Source organism: Oryx dammah, unplaced genomic scaffold (assembly GCF_014754425.2).
Source record: "Oryx dammah isolate SB20612 unplaced genomic scaffold, SCBI_Odam_1.1 HiC_scaffold_2, whole genome shotgun sequence".
Classification (NCBI taxonomy): Eukaryota; Metazoa; Chordata; class Mammalia; order Artiodactyla; family Bovidae; genus Oryx; species Oryx dammah.
Window position 1 is genome coordinate 31,987,108 of NW_024070186.1, and position 25,232 is coordinate 32,012,339.

Below are 25,232 nucleotides of genomic sequence, written 5' to 3' on the forward strand. Positions count from 1 at the left end.
AGTTGAGAGCACGCATAGGTGGCTGTGCCCATCCTTCAACATCACCAGGGCTCAGCCCAATGTCTGGCGCTTATAGGTCCTCAGTACATTTTTGCTGAAAGACTGGATGACATCTCAAGTTTCCTGTTAGTTGCATGGTACTTGGAGTCTCACAGCCATCCCATTAATTTCCATTTTAAATTTCTCTTAAGACGCATGCGCTATAAGAAATGTGCTCTTTCAAAATGTCACTCACGCTAAGTGCTAAGCACTCACCAGTATCACACTTTAAATGACATTTTCTAGTAAGAACCTCTAAGCAGCGTAACACTCTTATTTAAAAAAAGAAAATGGTGCTCCATTTCCCACATTCTTCTAATAATCGACATTGAATTTCCTTGTAAGCATTTGCTTACTAGAAAATGAAGGCACCTAGCATGTATTTATTATCATCCAACAGCCAGCTGTTTAATGAGGTTCTGATTTTATCTCTAAGAAAATCTGGAAGCATTTGTACACTGTGTAATTATTTCACAAGAAGATATTTCAGTACAATACTGGAAGTACTTCAGTTTTGCAGATAAATGACTGAGAACACTCATCGTCCTCTTTCTTCTCTTTCATGCGTAGAGAAATGTCAGATTTAAAGCTCTCTAGAATCTGCATTTAAATGAAGATTCCCAATTATCAAGTATGTTAATCGGGAATTCATTGGACCAAAGCTGATCATTGTATATATTTATATCCAAGCAAAAAAGAAAATAAAAATCACCTGTGATACCACCTAACATTTTGATTTTGTATATAAATTATAATGTATTATAATTATACACACATAAATTTGGCTGTGGTTTTTTTAACCAAAAAAATATTAATAGATCTTATAGTATACACCATTTAAATTTTTTTTCAGGACTTCCCTGGTGGTCCAGCTATTGAGACTTCATGCTCCCAATGCAGGGAGCCTGGGTTCAATCCCTGGTCAGGGAACTATATTCCACATGCCTCAAGCAAGAGCCCATATGTGGCAACTAAAACCCGGTGCAGCCAAATAAATGAATAAAAATAAATACTTAAAAATATATAAAAGTAACATTTTCCTATTTTACCTAAAAATATATTCTTAATATCTTTTAATATCAATACTTTTTCTATCAGTTTTTAAATGTCTGCATAGAATTTCATGATTTTGATATAATTTACTCAACCAACTAGTAATTTAAGTACAACTTTTTTTGTTCAAAGCAATGCACTCATCCTCATGAAGAAATTTTTACACATACCCTTAATTGCTTAAGACAAATTTCTAGAAATGAAGTAAATGGGTGAAAGCATTCACAAATTCTATTGACTATAAATATTGCCAAACTGCCTTTATAAAATTTCTATTCCTTTTTTCTTTTTTTCTCAGTAATGTGGGAGGGTTCCCATTTCCCCAAACTCTGATTTACCCCAAGTACGACTGTTCTCTCTTGAGTTCTGAAAATTTGAAGATTTGCTCGGCAAAAAATGATATTTAATTTGTTTCATTACTAGTGAAGCTGATCTTATTTAGTAGAATATTGGCCGTTTATGTTTCTTCTCTTGTTCATTATCTATTTACATCTTTTGTCCATTTTTCTATCATGTTTACTTTTCCTTTATTGGTCTTTTATAACAGGAGTAATATTAGAAGCTAATATCTGGTGTTTACTGAGTGTTATAAGTCAGGCCCTATTCCAGGTGTTTTTTGTTTAACCCTACCCAATGAGGTAAATCGGAGAAGGCAATGGCAACCCACTCCAGTACTCTTGCCTGGCAAATCCCATGGACGGAGGAGCCTGGTAGGCTGCAGTCCATGGGGTCGCTAGGAGTTGGACATGACTGAGCGACTTCCCTTTCACTTTTCACTTGCATGCATTGGAGAAGGAAATGGCAACCCACTCCAGTGTTCTTGCCTGGAGAATCCCAGGGACGAGGGAGCCTGGTGGGCTGCCGTCTATGGGGTCACACAGAGTCAGACACGACTGAAGTGACTTAGCAGCAGCAGCAATGAGGTAAATGCTATTAATATCACCATCTCTGTTTTATAAAGGACACATCTGGTGCAAAGAGAGGTTAACTAATTTACCTCAGGTAACATAACTAGTACACTTGGTATACTAAAAAGATTGACAATCATAATACATATTTGAAAGACTATCAATGTGTCTGTTGAAACTACTTTCCCTGGTCTATCTTTCATCATTTAATTTTGTTTGTAGTGATTTTTGCCTGCTAGGACTGATTGACTCTATTCTCATCAAATAAATTGGCTTTTCTTTTATTTTGATCACCAGAAGAATAGTTTAAATACATTAATTCAAATGCATATAAACATTCAGATAGTATGAAAGGATACAAAATAGAGTTAAATTATCTTTTCACTTTTATCATTGTCGTACATAGCAAAAGTATCTCTTTTTAACCATTTATGTCTTTATTTCTTCGGATGGCTGCCCTGTGACTCTGCATGCATGTCTGACTCTTTGTGATCCCATAGACTGTAGCCCACCAGCCTCCTCTGTCCTTGGGATTCTCCAGGCAAGAATCCTGGAGTGGATTGTCATTCCCTTCTCCAGGGGGTCTTCCCGACCCAGGGAACCCACGTCTCCTGCGGTTCCGGCGTTGGCAGGATTCTTTACTACTGAGCCACCTGGAAAGCCCAATGTTTATTTATTTGGCTGTGTCAGGTCTTAGCTGCTCCACAGCATGTAGGATCTTTGTTCCCCAACCAGGGATCGAACCCGTGGCCCTTGTATTGCAACTCAGATTTTTAAATAATATGTGTGTGTATATATATATACACACACATATATGCTGCTGCTGCTAAGTCGCTTCAGTCGTGTCCGGCTCTGTGCGACCCCAGAGATGGCAGCCTACCAGTATATATATATATATATGTATGCACTTTCATTTCTTGATTTATCAACTCCATATGTAAAAATTGATTTCTTGCTGTGATTTCTTACTATGGTGTTTCAGGTAACATAGCCCTGCTTTTCTCTCTCCTCCTCCAATTAGCTTTCACAAGTAATATCAACTTTGGTTGTGAGAACCTGCTGCTGCTGCTGCTAAGTCACTTCAGTTGTGTCCGACTCTCTGAGACCCTGTAGACAGCAGCCCATCAGGCTCCCCCGTCCCTGGGATTCTCCAGGCAAGAACACTGGAGTGTGAGAACCTATATAATGTTAAATAATATACTTCAACTTCTAGTTCTTGATTTTAGACTGTGTGCTTTAACTAAGTCATTCATTCCTAATGCGGGAAATCACATGTAAAAATGGTTATTCTCTCTATTCCTTGGTTCATAAAATGTCATATTTATGAAGGAATGCTTCACTAGAAGCTGGTCTTTCTTTAGTCATTTCACTGAAACCAGAGATATGTATAAGTAGAATGAAAGATATTGATATCAGTGACTATATAAATTATAGTAAGTATATATATACTTATAAGCATGGATTTTGTAGATTATATAGATTATAGAGCCTTTGCAACTATATTGCTTTATTTATTACCCAGAATAATTTTGTAATGTATACAGGACAAGTATTCTTACATAATGTAGGTAAGGAAACAAGTGTGAAAAGTTTATGGTCATATAAAGTCACCGTCATGGTTTTTTCAGTTTTATTTTGTTTCTGACCAGCCTCCGTTCTTCTTTTTTAATTTTATTTTTTGAAAAATTTTGGCTGTATGGAGTCTTAGTTGCCACACACAGCAACACACATTCACTTTCCTTTTTTAATTTAATTTTTTAATTAAATTAAAAAAAAATTTGGCTGCATGGGATCTTTGTTGTAGTGCACAGACTCTCTAGCTTTAGCAGTGTGAGCTCAGTCATCCTTCAGCATGAGGGATCTCAGTTCTTCCACCAGGGATAGAACCCAGGTCCTCTGCATTGCAATGTGAATTCTTAACCACTGGAAAACCAGGGAAGTCCCCACTCTTCCTTTTTTGTGGCAGTATTACTCTGAGCAATAATCCCACCTTGCCCCAGTCTCAGTTCATGTGCTTTCAATTAAAAGCAATTACTGCCTTAAGTTCATAAACAGTGTGAGTTAGACCCGAGACGGTCAATTCAGCGCATCTCCCTGGCCTCGAGTGAGTCTGGAATGGCATCAGAACCTACAAGATGTGCCAAGATTATTTCTGGGAATAATGGGACAAAGATTCTGGCCCCACTCTCCTGATTTAAGATACAGCCCTGGGAGATGCTGGCAGCCATCTTGTGACCAGGCGTGTGAGCTAACCCTGAAGAAGCTGAGTGAGGAGCGAGCTGGGTTTGTGTCACCGGGCCCTTTCCTGAGCCGTGTCTACTGCTGCTGTCCAGGTACCTCAGTTCACACAGATTCCCCTTCTGTTTACTCCAGTTTGGGTTGCTTCCGTGTCGACTGTAATAACTGCACAGTTCATTCGTGACAATCCTGACACCAGCTTTTTGACTTAAATCTAAGGCTCTTTCTACCCTACCGTGTTGCCTTTTTGTTCAGGATTCAAAAACACACACCTTTTAAGATGTCTTCATTATATCTTTTGTCTTCCTTCATAGTCTATTACGCATTCCTAGAAATGCCAGTCCATCACGTGGAGTTCATTCATGAGTCATTATGCATACATGTTTGGGCATGACATTCCCTATATACTTGGAACAATTGTATGGAGCAGAGAAAAGCTAATTCCAAAACTTTTTGTTAAATAAAATCACTTTTATCTTAAGGTAACTCTGGATCATTTTAAGCCTTAGGGACACCACCCACCATGCACTGCTATGTTCAGGAGTTGTAGTCATCAAATTCAATTATACATTACAGTAGTTGTTTGAAATTCCGAGCACATTTAGCCTAAGAAAAAGTATTATCACTGGTTACTTAGATTAGCACAGAAAAGCTAATTTAAACTATGGCCTTAACTGGACGGAGAAGGCAGTGGCAACCCACTCCAGTACTCTTGCCGGGAAGGTCCCACTGATGGAGGAGCCTGGTAGGCTGCAGTCCACGGGATCGCTAGGAGTCGGACATGACTTCACTTTCATTTTCATGTATTGGAGAAGGAAATGGCAACCCACTCCAGTGTTCTTGCCTGGAGAATCCCAGGGACGGGAGACCCGGGTAGGCTGCCGTCTATGGGGTCGCACAGAGTCGGACACGACTGAAGGGACTGAGCAGTGGCAGCATGGAGTGCACGCATGCTCAGTTGTGTCCAACTCTTTGCAACCCTATGCAGCCCACCAGAGGAGAAGGCAATGGCAACCCACTCCAGTACTCTTTCCTGGAGAATCCCATGGGCGGAGGAGCTTGGTAGGCTGCAGTCCATGGGCTCGTGAAGAGTCGGACACGACTGAGCGACTTCCCTTTCACGTTTCACTTTCATGCTTTGGAGAAGGAAATGGCAACCCACTCCAGTGTTCTTGCCTGGAGAATCCCAGGGACAGGGGAGTCTGGTGGGCTGCCATTTATGGGGTCGCACAGAGTCAGACACGACTGAAGCGACTTAGCAGCAGCAGCAGCAGCAGCCCACCAGGCTCCTCTGTCCATCAGATTTTTCGTGAAAGAATACTGGAACGGGTTGCCATTTCCTTTTCCAGGAGATCTTCCCGACTCAGGGATTGAACCCATCTCCTGTGTCTCCTGCATTGCAGGCAGATTCTTTAACACTGAGTCACCAGGCAAGCCCAATTTAAATTAAAATATGGCTAAATTACTCTGTATTTGAATGAGAAATGCTAGAACAGAATATTGTCACAAAACTAACAATGAAACTTTTTTAAATATTAAGAGGATGATACTTAAGGAGATTTGCTGTTGGAAGATGAGAAGGTAAATGAAAATGTATGACCATTCCAAACAGGCTCCAGAGTCACTGCAAAGGCCATAGTGGTCGATGATTTAGGTCCTTTACTATACTTGATTTCACAGCAAAATGTGTCTTTTCTTTTCCATGATACAATAAAAAAAACTCTATCTCTTTTCTTAAACTTCACAACCGCACAAAGATGGAACTGAGAAAGGGAAAATACAAAAGAGATTTTCATTTTCTCTTTTAATGTGTGTTTCAAGTGCAAAGACTCCATCCTCAGACATTACTGTCTAGAGAAGCAAATATACATGTAAACCTGAGTGCACTGCTGAGCGGGCAGAGAATTAGAGGCACATAGAAAGGAAGGGGAGGGTCTTAGCATGTGGGCTAGTGGTTCCCAGAGGAGGAGTCTGAGGTATGTGGTCAAAGACCTGATGAGCCAAAAACAGGAACTGTGTGCCGGTAAAGAAAAGCATAGGTTACAAGTCAGAGACTTGACTGGGCACTATGTGAAGTTTAGAGTGAAGGAAGAGAAAAATGGAGAGACAAATGTTTGAACTTCTGGCCTGAAGGTCATGGAAAACTTTTTAGTAGTGCTCTTGCAAGGTAATAGAAGATAGTTGGAAGAGAGAGGGTGGGGATGCAGCATTAAAAGGAGAGGGAGTGTGTGGGTAAGTAGATGTATAAAATGAGATTGTCATAGGGGCTGTAAACTAAGTTTAAGATGCACGTGAGAAAAGTGAAGAGTGAAACACATGGAGAATTGTGCAAGGTGAGAGAAGAAGTAATTAATAGACAGCAGAGGTGGACAGAGTCCAGACCCAGGGTAACCTAAGTACAAGTGGCCCACTGAATTCGCAGGTTCCTCATTGAACAATCTGAGGTTAGTTAGCTGACTCTGCAGACAGGGAGCTGGCGGGTGGAAAGGGTTGGCTGTACTATGCCATTTCATATAAGGGACTTGAGCACCCGTGGATTTTGGTATCCACAGGCGGCCTGAAACCAGTCCCTTGTGGATGCAGGGGGACAGCTGTGCATTCATGCTCAGTAGAGCTCCCGCGAGGGGCCGATGGAATCCGCATGCACTGGGTGGAAGGAAGAGCCTGCAGATTTCACTGTGTGGCAGTGTCCATGTCAAGAAACTCCTCATTTAGAATTAGCTTTATTTAAAAGTTAAAACTCACTGGGGTCACTCTGTATAATACCTGAAATGTCAAAGCTGGGAAGCACAAGATTTTGGTTAGAATGGCAAGTGTGTGGTGCCTAGAAAGGAAGGGATCCTGATATGGTGAGGAACACATTTTATTACGTCATGCAATGCACAGGCAGGGGAGTAGAAAATGCACTACCAGTTAATAACCACCTACTGACCCAAGGCAATATTAAACGGATTGTTCCGAATGTCCTCCAGGCTTGGGCTCAGCAGCATCAACATCCATGCTTGGAGTCTGCATTTTTAATGGAAAACTACTGTGAACGGTCGTGCTGAAAGCAGAAAGGCCAAACCTCTCCTTGGTTATAGCTGCACAATTCTTTCCCAAGCTCATTTGTGCTTTAGTGATTTCGCTTTGCTTGGCCTTTTACAACTTGGTAGTTCAGGAAGTGAAGATGAGAGACTCAGCAGATTTTAAACAGGTTTTACTCCAAATGTTCCCTTAATACTAGTATTTCTTGGACAGAGATTCCTGATGTTTTAATGAACTGTTCTTGGTGTTTCTTTAAAAGCATCCTTTGGCATTTGTGAATGTGCCATGGCTTTTGCTCTTAATGTGGACTCACTGATATTTTCCTTAAAAGCAGGAAAAGCACTTCTTGGGAGCCAGGTGAAATATAAGGGTTTTTTTGACTCTTTTCTGAATGTTGCTGAATGCAGTGGTAACTTTGGGGTGGCAGCCTTGAGAAATGTCAGCTGGCAGAAAAAAAGAGAGGTGCAGCTCTGCTGTTTCCTAGACTGCTCTGTGAGGTCTGACTTTGAAAAATTCTTTGTTAGTTTGCAATGTATATTCAAATGCATTCGAAGTAATTAGCACCCTGGATTGAATCTTGTTGTCACAGTCAATTATTAGATGGCTACTTTCCTTTAGAGTATTTGACAGTTGCCCAAAATGTTAGTCTTAATCTAAAACCAAGAAGAGACCTCTGACATAGTGAAAGCCACCAAAATGGCATTTATTAAATATAAATGGTGAGTGCCTGAAGGGGAGGTGAGAAGACAGCACTAATTCTTATCCTGAAATGAAAATTCCTCCAGTATGAAAGGGAAATTATATTACCTCTTAGCAGAAGCTTCATCAGTTTTACTTATCAGGTGGATGATTTTAGAATGTGTGTATTCCTATAATGCGTGACATTTGCATTGATAGAGATTTATGACTCTCAACTTCTATCTCTGATTTGCCAAAATTCTTATAAATACAATGGTTTCTATTAGTCTATTATCTGGAAAATGACTTGAAAAAATTTAATGATACTGATTTAAAATGAAGAAAGCTTATTTATGTGCATTTTAGAAACCCTAAGTGAATCAGGTAAATATATACACCAAGAAACAAAAGCATTACCCTCTGAGTAGTTTTTTATCATAGACTGGAAACATGAAACTTATTAATAGTGTTAGAAATTAAGTGTACAATGAAATGTACACATTAGTGGAGCTCTTCAGTGGTAATTATTTCTTAAAAGCTAGAAATTGCCTTTATCTCTATGATATAAGAGAAAAGATACTATTAAAGCCCCTAGGAATTATCACCATATTTGAAGCATCTTTCACTTACCTGGTCAAAGAAACACAGGCCAAGTTCTGGTACTTACTATGTAAGGACTATGGCGACTGCATCGTTCAACACACTCTCCCCAAACAAGAGTGTGTACAGGTCAGGGTCGACATGCAGTTCATGGAAAATGGCCAGCACCGTCACTAGGGGAGACACACACAGAGATGCAGAGTTAGCTGGGATGCAGCCGTAGACTTGTCTTTGGCTGTGGTCACCTGTATAAAGCACTCATTAAATGTTCATCTTCTCAAATCCATCGATATATACATACTGAACCTTTAACCAAAATCAACCTCATCGGTTACTCCCCTGCTTAAAAGATTTCTCTGGGCTCCCCACTGCTTACAGAGAAAGCTTGAGCTCCTTGGTACGAGTCTTCTATAATCTGTGCACTGTTTGCCTTCCAGCATCTCTGTCTGCACTCCCTGCCCCCTCTCTCTAGCCACACTGATGGAGAAGGCGATGGCACCCCACTCCAGTACCCTTGCCTGGAAAATCCCATGGGCGGAGGAGCCTGGTGGGCTGCAGTCCATGGGATTGCCAAGAGTCGGACACGACTGAGCGACTTCCCTTTCACTTTTCACTTTCATGCATTGGAGAAGGAAATGGCAACCCACTCCAGTGTTCTTGCCTGGAGAATCCCAGGGATGGGGGAGCCTGGTGGGCTGCCGTCTATGGGGTCACACAGAGTCGGACACGACTGAAGTGACTTAGCAGCAGCAGCAGCCACACTGAACTTGTCAGAATTTCCTGAACACAGTGTGTCATTTTCTAATTACCTTGGCATTTGGGTTCACTTTAGCAGGGCAGTTATCTGTTTCTCATCCAGATGCTACCATTCTCCTTCCTTAAGTACATAAACACACACACACACACTTTTTGCTACAAAAAACCCCTAAACCTTTATTCAGTCTTTAAAAGCTTCTCAAGTTTCCCCCCAGCCCTCTGATCCCTCAGTAAAGACCTGGGTCACTCCTTTTTGATCCAAGAATTTGGGATCACAGAACATATCATGGAAAAGACTGTGAGCTCTTGGCACGTGCTCAAGAAGTGTTTGATGTGTGAACGACTGAGTGAGTGAATGAATGAAGGTTGTTGCAGCGGCTTATTCCTGTGAAGGGAGAGGTGGTTGGCACCTGGCTCTCATTCTCTCAAGATCACACTCAGCTATACAGATGGACCCAATGTTCCTAAGAGTGGGGCCTAAGGGTTCATTTTCAGCAGTCTGCTTCATGGCTCCTATATACCGTATAGTTGTACAGAGCCTCCGGGCATATACCTGGGCAGTGAATAATCACACACTGATTAACTGCGTTCATCAAAACTATTCAGTATTTTGATATTTGAAACAGTCATGCAAAGTGTGAACGGCTATCATTAGGAGAATGAGCCACTGAGCGGACTGCCAAAGGGGAAAAGTGGGTGGTTGAAAATGATACTGATGGTAAATTTTTAAGGCAGAATGGGCATTTTCACTTCTGTTCTTTCCTTTCCTATTTCATGCACTGTGAGGTTAATAAGTGTGTTGTCTAAAAGAGCGCTGGGGAGAAAAAAAAAAAAAAGCTCAGTTGGACTGTTTTGTAAGTAGGGTCAATAAGTTTGGCACTTGTCCTGCCATAATGGGAGGGTTTTAGGGACAGAGTGACACAGCTTGATTTAAACCCTGGAAATAAAGTTTAGGCAGCAGGGTAGAGGACAGAATGGACATGCGGCTGGAAGCTTTCCCAAATGTTCTGGCAAGAGATGAGTTGTATCAAGACTGGAAGAGTTCTAGATTCAGGCTCCTCAACTCTTGTACATCCCGCTCTTCCCTGAACATCCACCACTGTGGGCTCTCATAGGTCAGTGACCACAGGGCTTTGTATTTTACTTACTCATTGGTTCTTACCTTCCCTCTGGGTCACTAACCCCTAGCATGTTGCTAGACTATGGTAAGCTTTAGTGAGTGAAAAGATAATGTCAGGGAGGATAGAGCAGAGGCGATAATACCCACGATATATTTGGGATGAAGAACTGGTAGGTTGCGGTGCTTGAGAGACAGCAAGATTTGGGTCTCAGCCCTGGGCAGGCAGTAAATGGGCTGCATAAGAGAAATTTGTAGACAGGGAATTTTGCAAGTTTGGTTTTTGATATGTTGACTTAAGTAGGCAGATGGAATTTCAAATGGAAATTTCAATAAGAAAGCTAGAAGTAAAAGACTATCGCTAGAGGCTTCCCTGGTGGCTCAGCAGTAAAGAATCCACCTGCCAATGGAGGGGACATGAGTTTCATCCCTGGTCTGGGAAGTTCCCACATGCCGCTAAGCAACTTTGCCCCTGTGCCACAGTTAACAGAGCTTGCACTCCAGAGTCTGGGAGTCACGATTCCTAAAGCCCAAGTGCCCTAGAGCCTGTGCTCCCCAAGAGAAGTCACCATGGTGAGAAGCCTTCGCAGCACAACTAGAGAGTAACCTGCATAGCAATGAAGACCCAGCACAGCAAAAGATAAATTAAAAAAAATTTTTTTTTAAGGTTGTAACCATACAGAGTTAAAGCAGAAGAAAGAATTTAAGGGTAATAAGCATATAGGTAGAACATAAAGCCACAGGAGTGGCTGAGATTGCCTGGGTGAAGTATATAGAAAGAGAAGAGAGTTCATGAGAGATCCTTGGGAGATACTCACAGAAGTGATACCTGGAGAAAAAGAAACATGAAATATACACGTAGGATATTTGCAAAACCTGATCCTAAGCATGAGCAAGTTGGCTGAAAACCACATCCATCATGAATAGATTTTTATTTACTAAAGATTATCCTAGGGAAAGGAGTATTGAACTCAACAACTAGCTTTAGGGTAAAGAGACAACAAATACAAAATGCCATGAATCAGCATGACAATTAGCCAGATTCCATTTTACTAGGCATAGAGTCGATTTCATTATTCTAGATGAATAGATCCTTAATCATGATAGAACAGCAGAGATGTACCCTCTACTAGTGTGTAGCTGTTCACATTTGTACCACCTCTGAGCCTTTGCAGGTGGTGGTGGGAGGGGACTGACGATTATCTCTGCTAAGTAACCTCTTTCTCCTGATCGGATAGAGTCAAGATCCTGAATTGAGTCAGAACCAAAAGGCTTCAGTTGGGAGTTTTATTTTTCTGTTTTTTGGTGCACCATAGGCATGTGGGGTCTTAGTTTCCTGACAAGGGATTGAACTGTGCCCCCTGCCTTGGAAGTAAAGGGTTGTAACAACTGGACCTCCAGGGAAGTCCACAATTGGGAGCTTGAATTACCAACATTTTCCTTTCACCAGAATTTTGTGTGGAATAAAAGTAAAATTATAATTTTTATTGGAATATAATTGCTTTATAATGTTGGGTTCGTTTCTGCTGAACAACAACGTGAATCAGCCATATGTATACACATATCCCCCCCTCTTTAGCTTCCCTCCCAGCCCCACCCCCACCCTACCCCTCAAGTCATCCCGGAGCACTGAGCTGAGCTCCCTGTGCTACAGAGCAGCTTCCCACTAACTGTCTATGTTATACATGCTAGTGTATATATGTTAATCTACTATCTCAATTCATCCCACCCTCTTTTCCCGTTGTGTCTACAGGTCTGTTCTCTACTTCTGCATCTCTATTTCTGACCTGAAAATAGGTTCATCAGTACCATTTTACTAGATTCCCTATATATGTGTTACTATATGAAAATTTTCTCTTTCTAACTCACTTCATTCTGAATCATGGCCTCTAGTTCATCCACACACTACAATTGACTCAATTTCATTCCTTTTTATGGCTGAGTAATATTCCATTGTATATAGTTACCACTTCTTCTTTATCCATTCATCTGTCGATGGGCATTTAAGTTGCTTCTATGTCCTGACTATTGTAAATAGTGCTGCAACGAACATTGGAGTATGTGGTTCTCTCAGGGTATATGCCCAGTAGTATGATTGCTGGGGCATATGGTAGTTCCATGTCTAGTTTTTTGTCGTTGTTGTTACCTGTTTAGTTTTTTAAGGAACCTTCATACTGATCTCCACAGTGGCTGTATCAATTAATCTCCAAAATATACAAATAGCACATGGAGCTCAGTATCAAAAAAACCCAACAAAAAGAATGAGCAAAAGACCTACATAAACATTTCTCCAGAAAAGACAGATGGCCAACAGGTACATGAAAAGATGCTCAACAGAACTAATTATTAGAGAAATGCCAATCAAAATTACAATGGGGTATCACCTCATGCTGGTCAGAGTGGCCATCATCGGAAAATCTACCAACAGTAAGTGCAGGTGAGGGTGTAAAGAAAAGGGAAACTTCTTATGCTGTTGGTGGAAAGTTATTCTTAAGTTAACAAATTCTATCATGGAAGTTCTACTAATATGGACTTTAGTCTCTGTAGCTCCTTATTTGTATTTCCAAGTTTTGAAGATGACTTGCAGCTTGTCTGCACTCCCAGGCACATGAGTTTCCTGGGCTCACAGATAGGGAGGTAAAGCCCTGGGTTTCTTTCCCCACCTCCCCACTTATGAAGTCTACCCTATGCTAGGATGGACTCTAAATCTTTCCAGTGAGAGCTTTGGGCCTTTGGAGGGACAGGCTTTTAAATGAATATCCAGTTTTGTTCAAAACTGTTCTGACATTCCCACAATTCCTTTTGCACAAAGAACTGAACTCCACTGCGTAAATGCTGTCCCACCCAAAGAGAAAGCTATTACTTTGGGCATTCCTATCTACCCTGTGAAGAAATGGAACAGCTTTGAAATAAAACAAGGCGGTGTGTCCTACAAGAGGGAGTATTTGCTGGGACCACAAATGAGTTGAATAGGTAGGTGAGTCAGGAAATTAGCCACCCACTCTCACTGCTGAGCTGAGAGCTTTGAAAAATGCATGTAATTAGCTCGCTGGCAGGGCTGTCTCACACGCAATGTCCAAGACTCTCATGGCACCTCTTCCCAAGAGAGAACCTCTTGGAACAGCTGTAGACATGCTCACACTGGCTCTGCTCGCACCTTGCTGGGTTTGTAAGGACAACCCAGGTCCAAGGCTCGGCTGAAGAGCCATGCGTAGTTTGATCAGACTGCTTTGGGTAGTCTGAGAACATTCCAGACGCCATGTGGAGAGGAAGAGGAGAAGACACAGTCTGATTTCTTTAACCTCGGATTTTACCAGGGAATTGTGTCATACTTCAGTTCTCATCACTTAGTGGTGGGTTTCAACGCTCAGGTAGGTTTGGGGTTCCTTCCCCATACTTGACTTTTTAGCTAGAGAAAAATCTGTTTTGTCTCCTGAATTGGTAGTAAGGAATGCAAGCATATATAACCTTATGCTCAAATATGCACACACAGACACACAGACACACCTACTCCCATGTAAGAGCAGGGGATGGTTGAGCCATGCCATTGAATTACTGGAGATAATAGTGGTTCAGTGAATGGCAATAATGATTTAACTATTTTCTGAGGCTATGTTATAGTTTCAGTAGTCAAACAGTGAGGGGTCTTGGGAGAACGAATGAGGCAGTGGTATGCATGGTGCTTCTGAGAAGCTGGTGATAAAGGGGAGCCTATGGAGTAGAAAACCAATGGAGGCTTTCTCTTCAATTTCTAATTTAATACAGATTGAACAGAATAAGCAGAAAGAAAAGTTGAAAACAAAGGAAAAAGACGAGAACCCTATTACAGCATCAGAACTCCTATTTTTTCATCTCAAATGCAATAACCATAACTAGAGATAAAAATTCAGATAATGACTACCTTACCCCATTTGGTACTTCGATGTATTGACTTAAATAATGTCTTACTTTTTTTTATTACTATCTTTTGAACTAACCTCTTTCCTAATGCTCTTTCAGTCACTTCTAAGTCTTCAGGGTGATTTAGTGACAGTTTCTTCACTGATCTCCATTAACAGCTCTCTGACCCATATTTTCTTGGTGTGTTACAAGGAATTTAAATTTCAAATGCTATTTTAATACAGGGACTCTCAGCAACCTGCACAAGCTCTGCCTGGGTCTATGGACAGCATCACACAATAGTTCCTACCCCTGTTGCTCTAAGTCATCACTCAGCCTTGTCAAAATGCTGGCTCTCCCTGGAGAGTGCTCTCTGTGGTTTTCTGTGCAAATCAGTATGTATGACACTTGTCCCTGACACATGGAGAATCAAAAACGTCTCTGGCTTGTGCAGTGGAACCTTGTCAGGCTGACAGGTGGAGAACCCTGGTAGCCTCATAAACAAGGCAGAAATTTCTTTTTACAAAAGTGATTACTGGGAAAATGTGGGATTTTTTTCCCCCTCCTATAATTCATATACAAGAAATTCTCCTATAACTCTTGCCACTTTTCTGAAATATTGTCCATAGTGAGATTACAAGGAGAGGCTCCAAAATAGCTGAGATATTCTAGTATGCTGGAATCCTGAAATTACTTTGAGCTTCAATCTTCTCAGTGAAGGCTTGGCAGAGAATCAGTGTACTAGTTATGCCGATCAAACTTTGCCAGTCATATCCTAGAAATACAACTAGAAATCCTAACCCTTCTGAAATAGGTCAGAGAAACAATGCCAGATCTAGAAAGTTAACCACTAGATGTTATTTCATTGAGGTAATTTGGTTCTACGGTAAAAGAATCTTCCTGAAGTGCAGGAGCGAGGGTTCAATCCCTGGGTCAGGAAGATCCGTTGGAGAAGGAAATAGCAACCCAATCCAATATTCTTGCAAGGGAAATCCCATGCACAGAGGAGCCTGGTGGGCTATAGGCCCATGGTGTCACAAAAGAGTTGGACACTTCTTAGCAACTAAACAACAATATTGTAAATTAGAAGTTACACAGACCATCATGAATGATTTAGCCCTACAACATTTCAATTTTATTTTGGCCATCAATATGATATGTTATTTTGGTACTGAGTTGGTGGTGGAGAAAATACCACATGTTAGCACATCATTACAGCCCTTTCCCCTAGAGATACTTGGGAGAAATAAGTCCCAATGCCCCAGGGCAATAGTTTTAAAGTCTGGTCCAGGGACACCTAGGAGTTCCTGAGACTTATTCAGGATGATTCTCAAGGTCAAAACTATCTCAGAATACTATGACAGAGTTACTTGTATTTTTCATTCTTGCAATTTTATCTGTGTAGAGTGGAACTTAGAGGTTATATGATGTGTTAGTGCAGATAAATTCAGAAACCAATGTGAGAATCCAGCTGTCTTCTGTCACAGCACCCAGTAAGGGGACTTGCAAAGATGTGCCATTCTCCCCAGTAAATTTTTTGTTTTGAAAATAAATTCAGTTTTTATAAAAAATGTCATTTAGCATATAAATTGTTCATGATTATTATTTTAAATAGACCAATGAAATTATGTTAAAAAATTTAAATTCTAAAATGGTAAATGATGATAGATATAACATCCACAAACAAAAGACTTCTTGAGGTCTTTCCTAATTCTGAAGAATTTTAAAAGGGTTGTGACACCAAAAAGCTTGAGAACCATTGTCCGAAGACATTTGTTGTATGTAATGAATCAATTTACATCCTGTGCAGCCAGAATGATACTTATGAAGCATCGTCTCTGAGAGAAATGAGAAAATAGTTTCTCAAATCATTTTCAGTGGAATTTAATTCTCTTGTTGGATTCCTGTTGAGAAAGTCTCCCTAGCTCTAAATAACTTTTGCCACACAATAACCAACTGATTCTTTCGGAATGTATGTAGAGGATTTCTAATAACTATTACATGAGGAAAAGTTATTCTTTTCAGATTAATTAAAACAGCACATTCTGGAATCACACTTCTGTCATAAGTATTTGCAGTGGAAACAGTGTCAGACTTTATTTTTTGGGCTCCAAAATCACTGCAGATGGTAATTGCAGCCATGAAATTAAAAGACGCTTACTCCTTGGAAGAAAAGTTATGACCAACCTACATAGCATATTCAAAAGCAGAGACATTACTTTGCCGACTAAGGTCCGTCTAGTCAAGGCTATGGTTTTTCCTGTGGTCATGTATGGATGTGAGAGTTGGACTGTGAAGAAGGCTGAGTGCCGAAGAATTGATGGTTTTGAACTGTGGTGTTGGAGAAGACTCTTGAAAGTCCCTTGGACTGCAAGGAGATCCAACCAGTCCATTCTGAAGGAGATCAGCCCTGGGATTTCTTTGGAAGGAATGATACTAGAGCTGAAACCCCAGTACTTTTTGGCCACCTCATGCGAAGTTTTGACTCATTGAAATAGACTCTGATGCTGGGAGGGATTGGAGGCAGGAGGAGAAGGGGACAACAGAGGATGAGATGGCTGGATGGCATCACTGACTCGATGGACGTGAGTCTGAGTGAACTCTGGGAGTTGGTGATGGACAGGGAGGCCTGGCGTGCTGCGATTCATGGGGTCACAAAGAGTCGGACACGACTGAGTGACTGACCTGAACTGAACTGAAGTCCTTTTTTGGAGTAAGTGCTTTGTGGACAGAGATTATTTCTTCAACATATGGATGCATATTAAAAACACTGACAATCACATCCTTTCCTTGATTTCAAACATGGTCAAAATAGTTCCAGATAATCTACTCCCTCTTTTGCTTTAAAACCTGAAGTACAGTTCTTATTAGTTACTGAGAATATAAAAAAGTAATCAGAATATCACAAGGTTTGATATTAAGAAAAGAAAAACAAATAAGAAATATAAAGATTAGCAAGATAGAAACCTGAGAACAAACACTGGGGTGGGGAGATATTTTCCAGATCCTCTATTTGGGAACTATGGGGTGATATCTTTCGGCACTTTAGCTGGTGCTTTAGAATTTTTCCCAAAGGTACCTACAACAGAAATATTCTAAATTTAACATTAGCACAGAACATAAACATTTAACAAAGACCCAATTTTCTCACCAATGGAGTTTAATGAGCCATGGTGCAGTTTAATGGGGAATCTTTGCAGTCTGTTCAATATCTGAGTGAAGATGACTTACCCTGTCATACAAGCGTTCTCCAATCAGGATTATGACTTAAGCATTTTGCCATTTTAAAAATGAACATGGTAAGCAAGGGTTTGCCTACAAATAATGAAATAAATTCAGAGAAAAGCTCAGTGGAGCCATAAAGCAGACAAAGCCTGAGTGGGTCAAAAATGGGAGGTAAAAATATCACTGTGACCCATTACACATAACAAAAATTGTAGGAAAAATATGATAATGTGAGTCATGATCATGGTACACATTTATATAAGCGGGTTTTAAAACTAAATTATTATCTTGCTACAAAAGACATGAAACAAGCAGGTATTCCATCATTGCCCAGTCTGTGGATAATGACCCAAAGAGACATTACAGAAAGATTTCAAAGTAGAGGGTGCCTATTCTAATTTCTAAGTAGATTAGAAAAGCTGCTAAGGGTGAACAAGAGTAATATTAAGAGGCTACACTGGGTCTGTGTGACACAGCAGGGTGGGGAAGATAGGAGGAGAGGGATCATATCATGAGTCCAATCATTTCTGCCATCACTCTAGGAGGTAGGCTGAATAATGCCGCCTCCCACCCCTGCAGAGACATTACTTTGTCCACAAAGGTCCATATAGTCAAAGCCATGATTTTTCCAGGAGTCATGTATGGATGTAAGAGTTGGACCATAAAGGAGAATTGATGCTTTTAAACTGTGTTGTTTTAGAGTCCCTTGGACTGCAAAGAGATCAAACAAATCAATCCTAAAGGAAAATCAATCCTGAATAGTCATTGGAAGGACTGATGCTGAAGCTGAAGCTCTAATATTTTGGCTACCTGATGCGAAGAGCCGACTCATTAGAAAAGACCTTGATGCTGGGAAAGATTGCCAGAGGGAGGCGAAGGGGATGACAGAGGACGAGATGGTTTGATGGCATCACTGACTCGATTGACATGAGTTTGAGCAAGCTCCAGGAGATGATGGACAGGGGAGCCTGGTGTGCTGCAGTCCATGGGGTCACAAAGTCAGACATGACTGAGTGACTGAACAACAACCCCTCTCCCACTTCCCCCTGAAAGGTGTCCATGCATGAATCTCCAGAGGCTGTGCATGCATAACTTCACATGGCAAAAGGGACTTTGCGGATGTAATTAAAGTTTGCTTAAAATGGGCAAATTATGTTGGATCCACCCATATGGCAGAGTGAAGAAGAACTAAAGAGCCTCCTGATGAAAGTGAAAGAGGAGAGTGAAAAAATTGGCTTAAAGCTCAACATTCAGAAAACTAAGATCATGGCATCTGGTTCCATCACCTCATAGCAAATAGATGAGGAAACAGTGGAAACAGTGACTGACTGTATTTTTCTGGGCTCCAAAATCACTGCAGATGGTGACTGCAGCCATGAAATTAAAAGACGCTTACTCCTCGGAAGAAAAGTTATGACCAATCTAGTTCAAGTTCAGTCGCTCAGTCGTGTCCAACTCTTTGTGACCCCATGAATCGCAGCACGCCAGGCCTCCCTGTCCATCACCAACTCCCAGAGTTCACTCAGACTCACGTCCATCGAGTCAGTGATGCCATCCAGCCATCTCATCCTCTGTTGTCCCCTTCTCCTCCTGTCCCCAATCCCTCCCAGCATCAGAGTCTATTTCAATGAGTCAACTCTTCGCATGAGGTGGCCAAAGTACTGGGGTTTCAGCTCTAGTATCATTCCATCCAAAGAAATCCCAGGGCTGATCTCATTTAGAATGGACTGGTTGGATCTCCTTGCAGTCCAAGGGACTCTCAAGAGTCTTCTCCAACACCACAGTTCAAAACCATCAATTCTTTGGCACTCAGCTTTCTTCACAGTCCAACTCTCACATCGATACATGACCACAGGAAAAACCATAGCCTTGACTAGATGGACCTTAGTCGGCAAAGTAATGTCTCTGCTTTTGAATATGCTATGTAGGTTGGTCATAACTTTTCTTCCAAGGAGTAAGCGTCTTTTAATTTCATGGCTGCAATTACCATCTGCAGTGATTTTGGAGCCCCCCAAAATAAAGTCTGACACTGTTTCCACTGTTTCCCCATCTATTTGCCATGAAGTGATGGGACCAGATGCCACGATCTTTGTTTTCTGAATGTTGAGCTTTAAGCCAACTTTTTCACTCTCCTCTTTCACTTTCATCAAGAAGCTTTTTAGTTCCTCTTCACTTTCTGCCATAAGGGTGGTGTCATCTGCATATCTGAGGTTATAGATATTTCTCCTGGCAATCTTGATTCCAGCTTGTGCTTCTTCCCAGTCCAGAGTTTCTCATGATGTACTCTGCATATAAGTTAAATAAGCAGGGTGACAATATACAGCCTTGATATACTCCTTTTCCTGTTTGGAATCAGTCTGTTGTTCCATGTCCAGTTCTAACTGCTGCTTCCTGACCTGCATACAGATTTCTCAAGAGGCAGGTCAGGTGGTCTGGTATTCCCATCTCTTTCAGAATTTTCCACAGTTCCTTGTGATCCACACAGTGAAAGGCTTTGGCATAGTCAATAAAGCAGAAATAGATGTTTTTCTGGAACTCTCTTGCATTTTCCATGATCCAGTGGATGTTGGCAATTTGATCTCTGGTTCCTCTGCCTTTTCTAAAACCAGCTTGAACATAAGGAAGTTCATGGTTCACGTATTGCTGAAGCCTGGCTTGGAGAATTTTGAGCATTACTTTACTAGCGTGTGAGATGAGTGCAATTGTGTGGTAGTTTGAACATTCTTTGTTATTGCCTTTCTTTGGGATTGGAGTCAAAACTGACCTTTTCCAGTCCTGTGGCCAGTGCTGAGTTTTCCAAATTTGCTGGCCTATTGAGTGCAGCACTTTCACAGCATCATCTTTCAGGATTTGAAACAGCTCAACTGGAATTCCATCACCTCCACTAGCTTTGTTCGTAGTGATGTTTTCTAAGGTGCAGTTGACTTCACATTCCAGGATGTCTGGCTCTAGGTGAGTGATCACACCATAGTGATTATCTGGGTCGTGAAGATCTTTTTTGTACAGTTCTTCTGTGTATTCTTGCCATCTCTTCTTAATATCTTCTGCTTCTGTTAGGTCCAAACCATTTCTTTCCTTTATTGAGCCCATCTTTGGATGAAATATTCCCTTGGTATCTCTAATTTTCTTGAAGAGATCTCTAGTCTTTCCCATTCTGTTGTTTTCCTCTATTTCTTTGCATTGATCACTGAGGAAAGCTTTCTTATCTCTTCTTGCTATTCTTTGGAACTCTGCATTCAGATGCTTACATCTTTCCTTTTCTCCTTTGCTTTTCACTTCTCTTCTTTCCACAGCTATTTGTAAGCCCTTCTCAGACAGCTATTTTGCTTTTTTGTATTTCTTTTCCAAGGGGATGGTCTTGATCCCTGTCTCCTGTACAATGTCATAAACCTCGGCCCATAGTTCATCAGGCACTCTCTGTATCAGTTCTAGGCCCTTAAATCTATTTCTCACTTCCACTGTATAATCATAAGGGATTTGATTTAGGTCATACCTGAATGGTCTAGCGGTTTTCCCTACTTTCTTCAATTTAAGTCTGAATTTGGCAATAAGGAGTTCATGATCTGAGCCACAGTCAGCTCCTGGTCTTGTTTTTGTTGACTGTATAGGACTTCTCCATCTTTGGCTGCAAAGAATATAATCAATCTGATTTTGGTGTTGACCATCTGGTCATGTCCATGTGTAGAGTCTTCTCTTGTGTTGTTGGAAGAGGGTGTTTGCTATGACCAGTGCATGTTCTTGGCAAAACTCTATTAGTCTTTGCCCTGCTTCATTCCATATTCCAAGGCCAAATTTGCATGTTACTCCAGGTATTTCTTGACCTCCTACTTTTGCATTCCAGTCCCCTATAATGAAAAGGACATCTTTTTTAGGTGTTAGTTCTAAAAGGTCTTGTAGGTCTTCATAGAACCATTCAACGTCAGCTTCTTCAGCATTACTGGTTGGGGCATAGCCTTGGATTACTGTGATATTGAATGGTTTGCCTTGGAGATGAACAGAGATCATTCTGTCATTTTTGAGATTGCATCCAAGTACTGCATTTTGGAGTCTTTTGTTGACCATGATGGCTACTCCATTTCTTCTAAGGGATTCCTGCCCACAGTGGTAGATATAATAGTCATCTGAGTTAAATTCACTCATTCCAGTCCATTTCAGTTTGCTGATTCCTAGAATGTCGATGTTCACTCTTGCCATCTCTTGTTTGACCACTTCCAATTTGCCTTGATTCATGGACCTGACATTCCAGGTTCCTATGCAATATTGCTCTTTACAGCATTGGACCTTGCTTCTATCACCAGTCACATCCACAGCTGGGTATTGTTTTTGCTTTAGCTCCATCCCTTCATTCTTTCTGGAGTTATTTCTCCACTGATCTCCAGTAGCATATTGGGCACCTACTGACCTGGGGAGTTCCTCTTTCAGTATCCTATCATTTTGCCTTTTCATACTGTTCATGGGGTTCTCAAGGCAAGAATTTTGAAGAGGTTTGCCATTCCCTTCTCTAGTGGACCACATTGTGTCAGACGTTTCCACCATGCCCACCCATCTTGGGTAGCCCCACAGGGCATAGCTTAGTTTCATTGAGTTAGCCAAGGCTGTGGTCACAGTGTGATTAGATTGACTAGTCAGCATATTAAAAAGCAGAGCTATTACTTTGCCAACAAAGGTCCATCTAGTCAAGGCTATGGTTTTTCCAGTGGTCATGTATGGATGTGAGAGTTGTACTATAAAGAAAGCTGAGTGTTGAAGAATTGATGCTTTTGAACTGTGGTGTTGGAGAAGACTCTTGAGAGTCCCTTGGACTGCAAGGCGATCCAACCAGTCCATCCTAAAGGAGATAAGTCCTGGGTGTTCATTGGAAGGACTGATGCTCAAGCTGAAACTCTAATACTTTGGTCACCTGATGCGAAGAACTGACTCATTGGAAAAGACCCTGAGGCTGGGAAAGATTGAGGGCAGGAGGAGAAGGGGACGACATAGGATGAGATGGTTGGATGGCATCACCGACTCAATGGACATGGGTTTAGGTGGACTCCGGGAGTTGGTGATGGACAGGGAGGCCTGACGTGCTGTGATTCATAGGGCTGCAAAGAGTCAGACACGACTGAGTGACTGAACTGAACTGATCCTGTTTGGGTGGGTCCAACCTAATTACTCATGCTCTTAAAAGCAGAGATGTTTCTTTCCTTGGAATCAGAGATGCAGCTGAAGAGAAGGCAGAAGAGAGACTAAAAAAGGGTGGTGGGGAGTGGGGGGACAGCAGTCATGAAGATTCCAAGTGTGAGAAGTAATCCACATGCCATTATTAACTCTGAGCTGCAGGGGCTCACTTGCAAGGGTCAGGGAGAGATCTCTTTGAGCCAAGATAAGAAAGCAGGAAAATCAGTCCTACAACTACAAGAGAATGGATTCGGTCAATAAATGGAATGAACCTAGAGCTTCACCATGAGAGCCCCACTAGTCAGCACCTTGATTTTGGCCTTGCGAGAGTTGTAGTAGAGATCCTAGTTGAGCCAACCTAGGGCAACCAGCCAACCTACAGAACTGTACAATAATAAATTTGTGTTGCTTTAAGCTGCAACATTTCTGGTAATTTGCTACAGCAGTCCTAACAAATGAATGCACTCTGATCCCCTCTCACCAGAGGAACTACAAATGATGGGCAGCCTAAACTCCCAGGCATTTGACTTTTCAATATATGAGTTACTGAGTAGAAGGGCCCTTCAGTCCTCTCTTCTCCTACCTCCCTGCCCAGTAGACAAGAAGTCACATAGACAAATCCATCTTTTAGCTCATACTTTAGCAAGGACAAAACCTGAACCGATGAGAAGGCTATGGATTTGCAAATGTTTCTGCCATGAGGCCCTCTGTGCTGATTAATTACCTATGTGTGTCTCCCTTGGTGTGATCATCAGATCGATCATTTACTCAGAATGTATTATTTTATAGCTCATCAAATCACTTTATTTTCCAGTGTTTATTTTATCTGAGCTACACTGTGAAGAACTAGTGCTGAGGTGGGAATGATGAAGCCCAAACCAGGGTGGAATGTTAGCACAGTCAGGCCAGCCAAGACTGAGAAGAGCAAGCCAAAAGTCCTAAAGCCACTCTCATGAGAAAAGCGAGCAGTGGCCATTTTTATTCTTCTTCTCTGAACTTTTATTTCTTTTTTGTATTTTATATTTTTTCTACAATAAGCATGAATAAGAAAGGACAAAAAGCCATCTTGAAAGTTGGCCAAACTTAATAAAGAGATAAACCATGCAACTCGGAGTCTCTTCCCACGGCCCAGGATGCCATATGTGAGCACTCCTCACCCCTCCCTTTCTCCCAGAACTTCCCCGCCCGGGTTTCCAGACTGTTGAGCCCTCTATGTGACATGCCACTGTGGACCCTTCTTATCTCTCTGAGCGCTCTCTTTTGTGTTGGTTGGGGAGACTAAATTCTAGTTTCTCTTTGACCCCTCTCCAGCCTCTCTCTCTCCTTGGCAAACCCACCCCTTTGACACAAATGCCCGAGAATTCCTCAGTTCCCTCCTCATTCTACCAAGTCTCTGTGGGCAATCTCATCCATATTCACTTGTCTCAGTCTCCAGCCCATCCCTTCTTCGCCTCAACTACGGACTCCCATATCTAGCCACCGACAAGACAACTCCATCTGGAATTCTTCTACTGGAACAAATACTTATTAAGCATCACTGTGTGCCTGATACTGGGTATGGTGGTGCTGTAGATTCCCTGTCGTCTAACCGGTCTTCATCAATCTGTTGCTTTTGCTCTTAAATTACCAAATTCAAGAAATGGCATCATCACCTAGCCAGAAACTTATGTTTGTATTGAAAAAAAAATGCAACTTATCTTAGCATCAACTTATAGACACTCTCAGGTGTAAAATGAATAGCTTTTTAGAAGTTGCTGTGTAGCACAAGGAGCCCAGCCTGGTGCTCTGTGATGACTTGGAGGGATGGGGTTGGGAGGAGGGAGGAGGGGAGGGAGTGTATGTATGATTATGGCTGATTTGTATTGTGATATGGTAGAAACCAACACAACATTGTAAAAATTAAAAAATATATATATTTAAATAAAGTATATCCTAATAAATGTAACTTATTTACAATGGAAAACTCTCTGGCATTATAGGGTATAATTTGAAGAGACAAGCCACACTTTGGAATTAAGTGGTTTACAAAGTCAGTCAAGGAAAGGAAAGGAAACCAGCTTCAGTGGTGATCTATTACATCAGATACTGCATTATGAACCAGCTTTGTCACGTCTGAAATTTTAGCCCTCCACAGAAATCCATTCTGGATTGGAAAATAATAAAAATGCAGAAGTTCAGTTGCAGATAAATGTTTTTCCTTATGTGAAAGCCGTATTTAAAAAAAACCCAAAAACCACCAAAACTCCCAAAAAAGTAGACTGCAAGCATTTTAGCTTTTCTTTGAATTGGTCTTCTTGGATAAAAAGTTGTTCTTCACTGATATTGGTTGTTCATCTATATATTTGTTGATATCTTCAATAGTTTCTGGCAAGCAGCAGGCAATTCTGTTGATTAACTAAGTGAATGAATGAAACTTGAAGGTCGTGTGCCACGTGTCTGACTCCTTGAGGATCAAACCAGCTCCTGCCTCTCTTGTGTTCTCCCACTGTGATCAGGGACTTCTTTGACTACTCACTGACCTGATAGCACTTGTTATGAAAAGCTGTGTCCAT

General features: G+C 41.3%; 1 protein-coding gene across 1 annotated transcript in view; it reads right to left on the reverse strand.

The window, feature by feature from the left end:
- Window positions 1-25,232, reverse strand: part of SLC9A9 (solute carrier family 9 member A9) — a 640,928-nt gene that overhangs the window by 407,723 nt on the left and 207,973 nt on the right. The window contains exon 6 of the mRNA XM_040234268.1: window positions 8,611-8,716. Within this exon, the coding sequence (XP_040090202.1) occupies window positions 8,611-8,716 (106 nt within the window). The remainder of the gene's footprint in view (window positions 1-8,610; window positions 8,717-25,232) is intronic.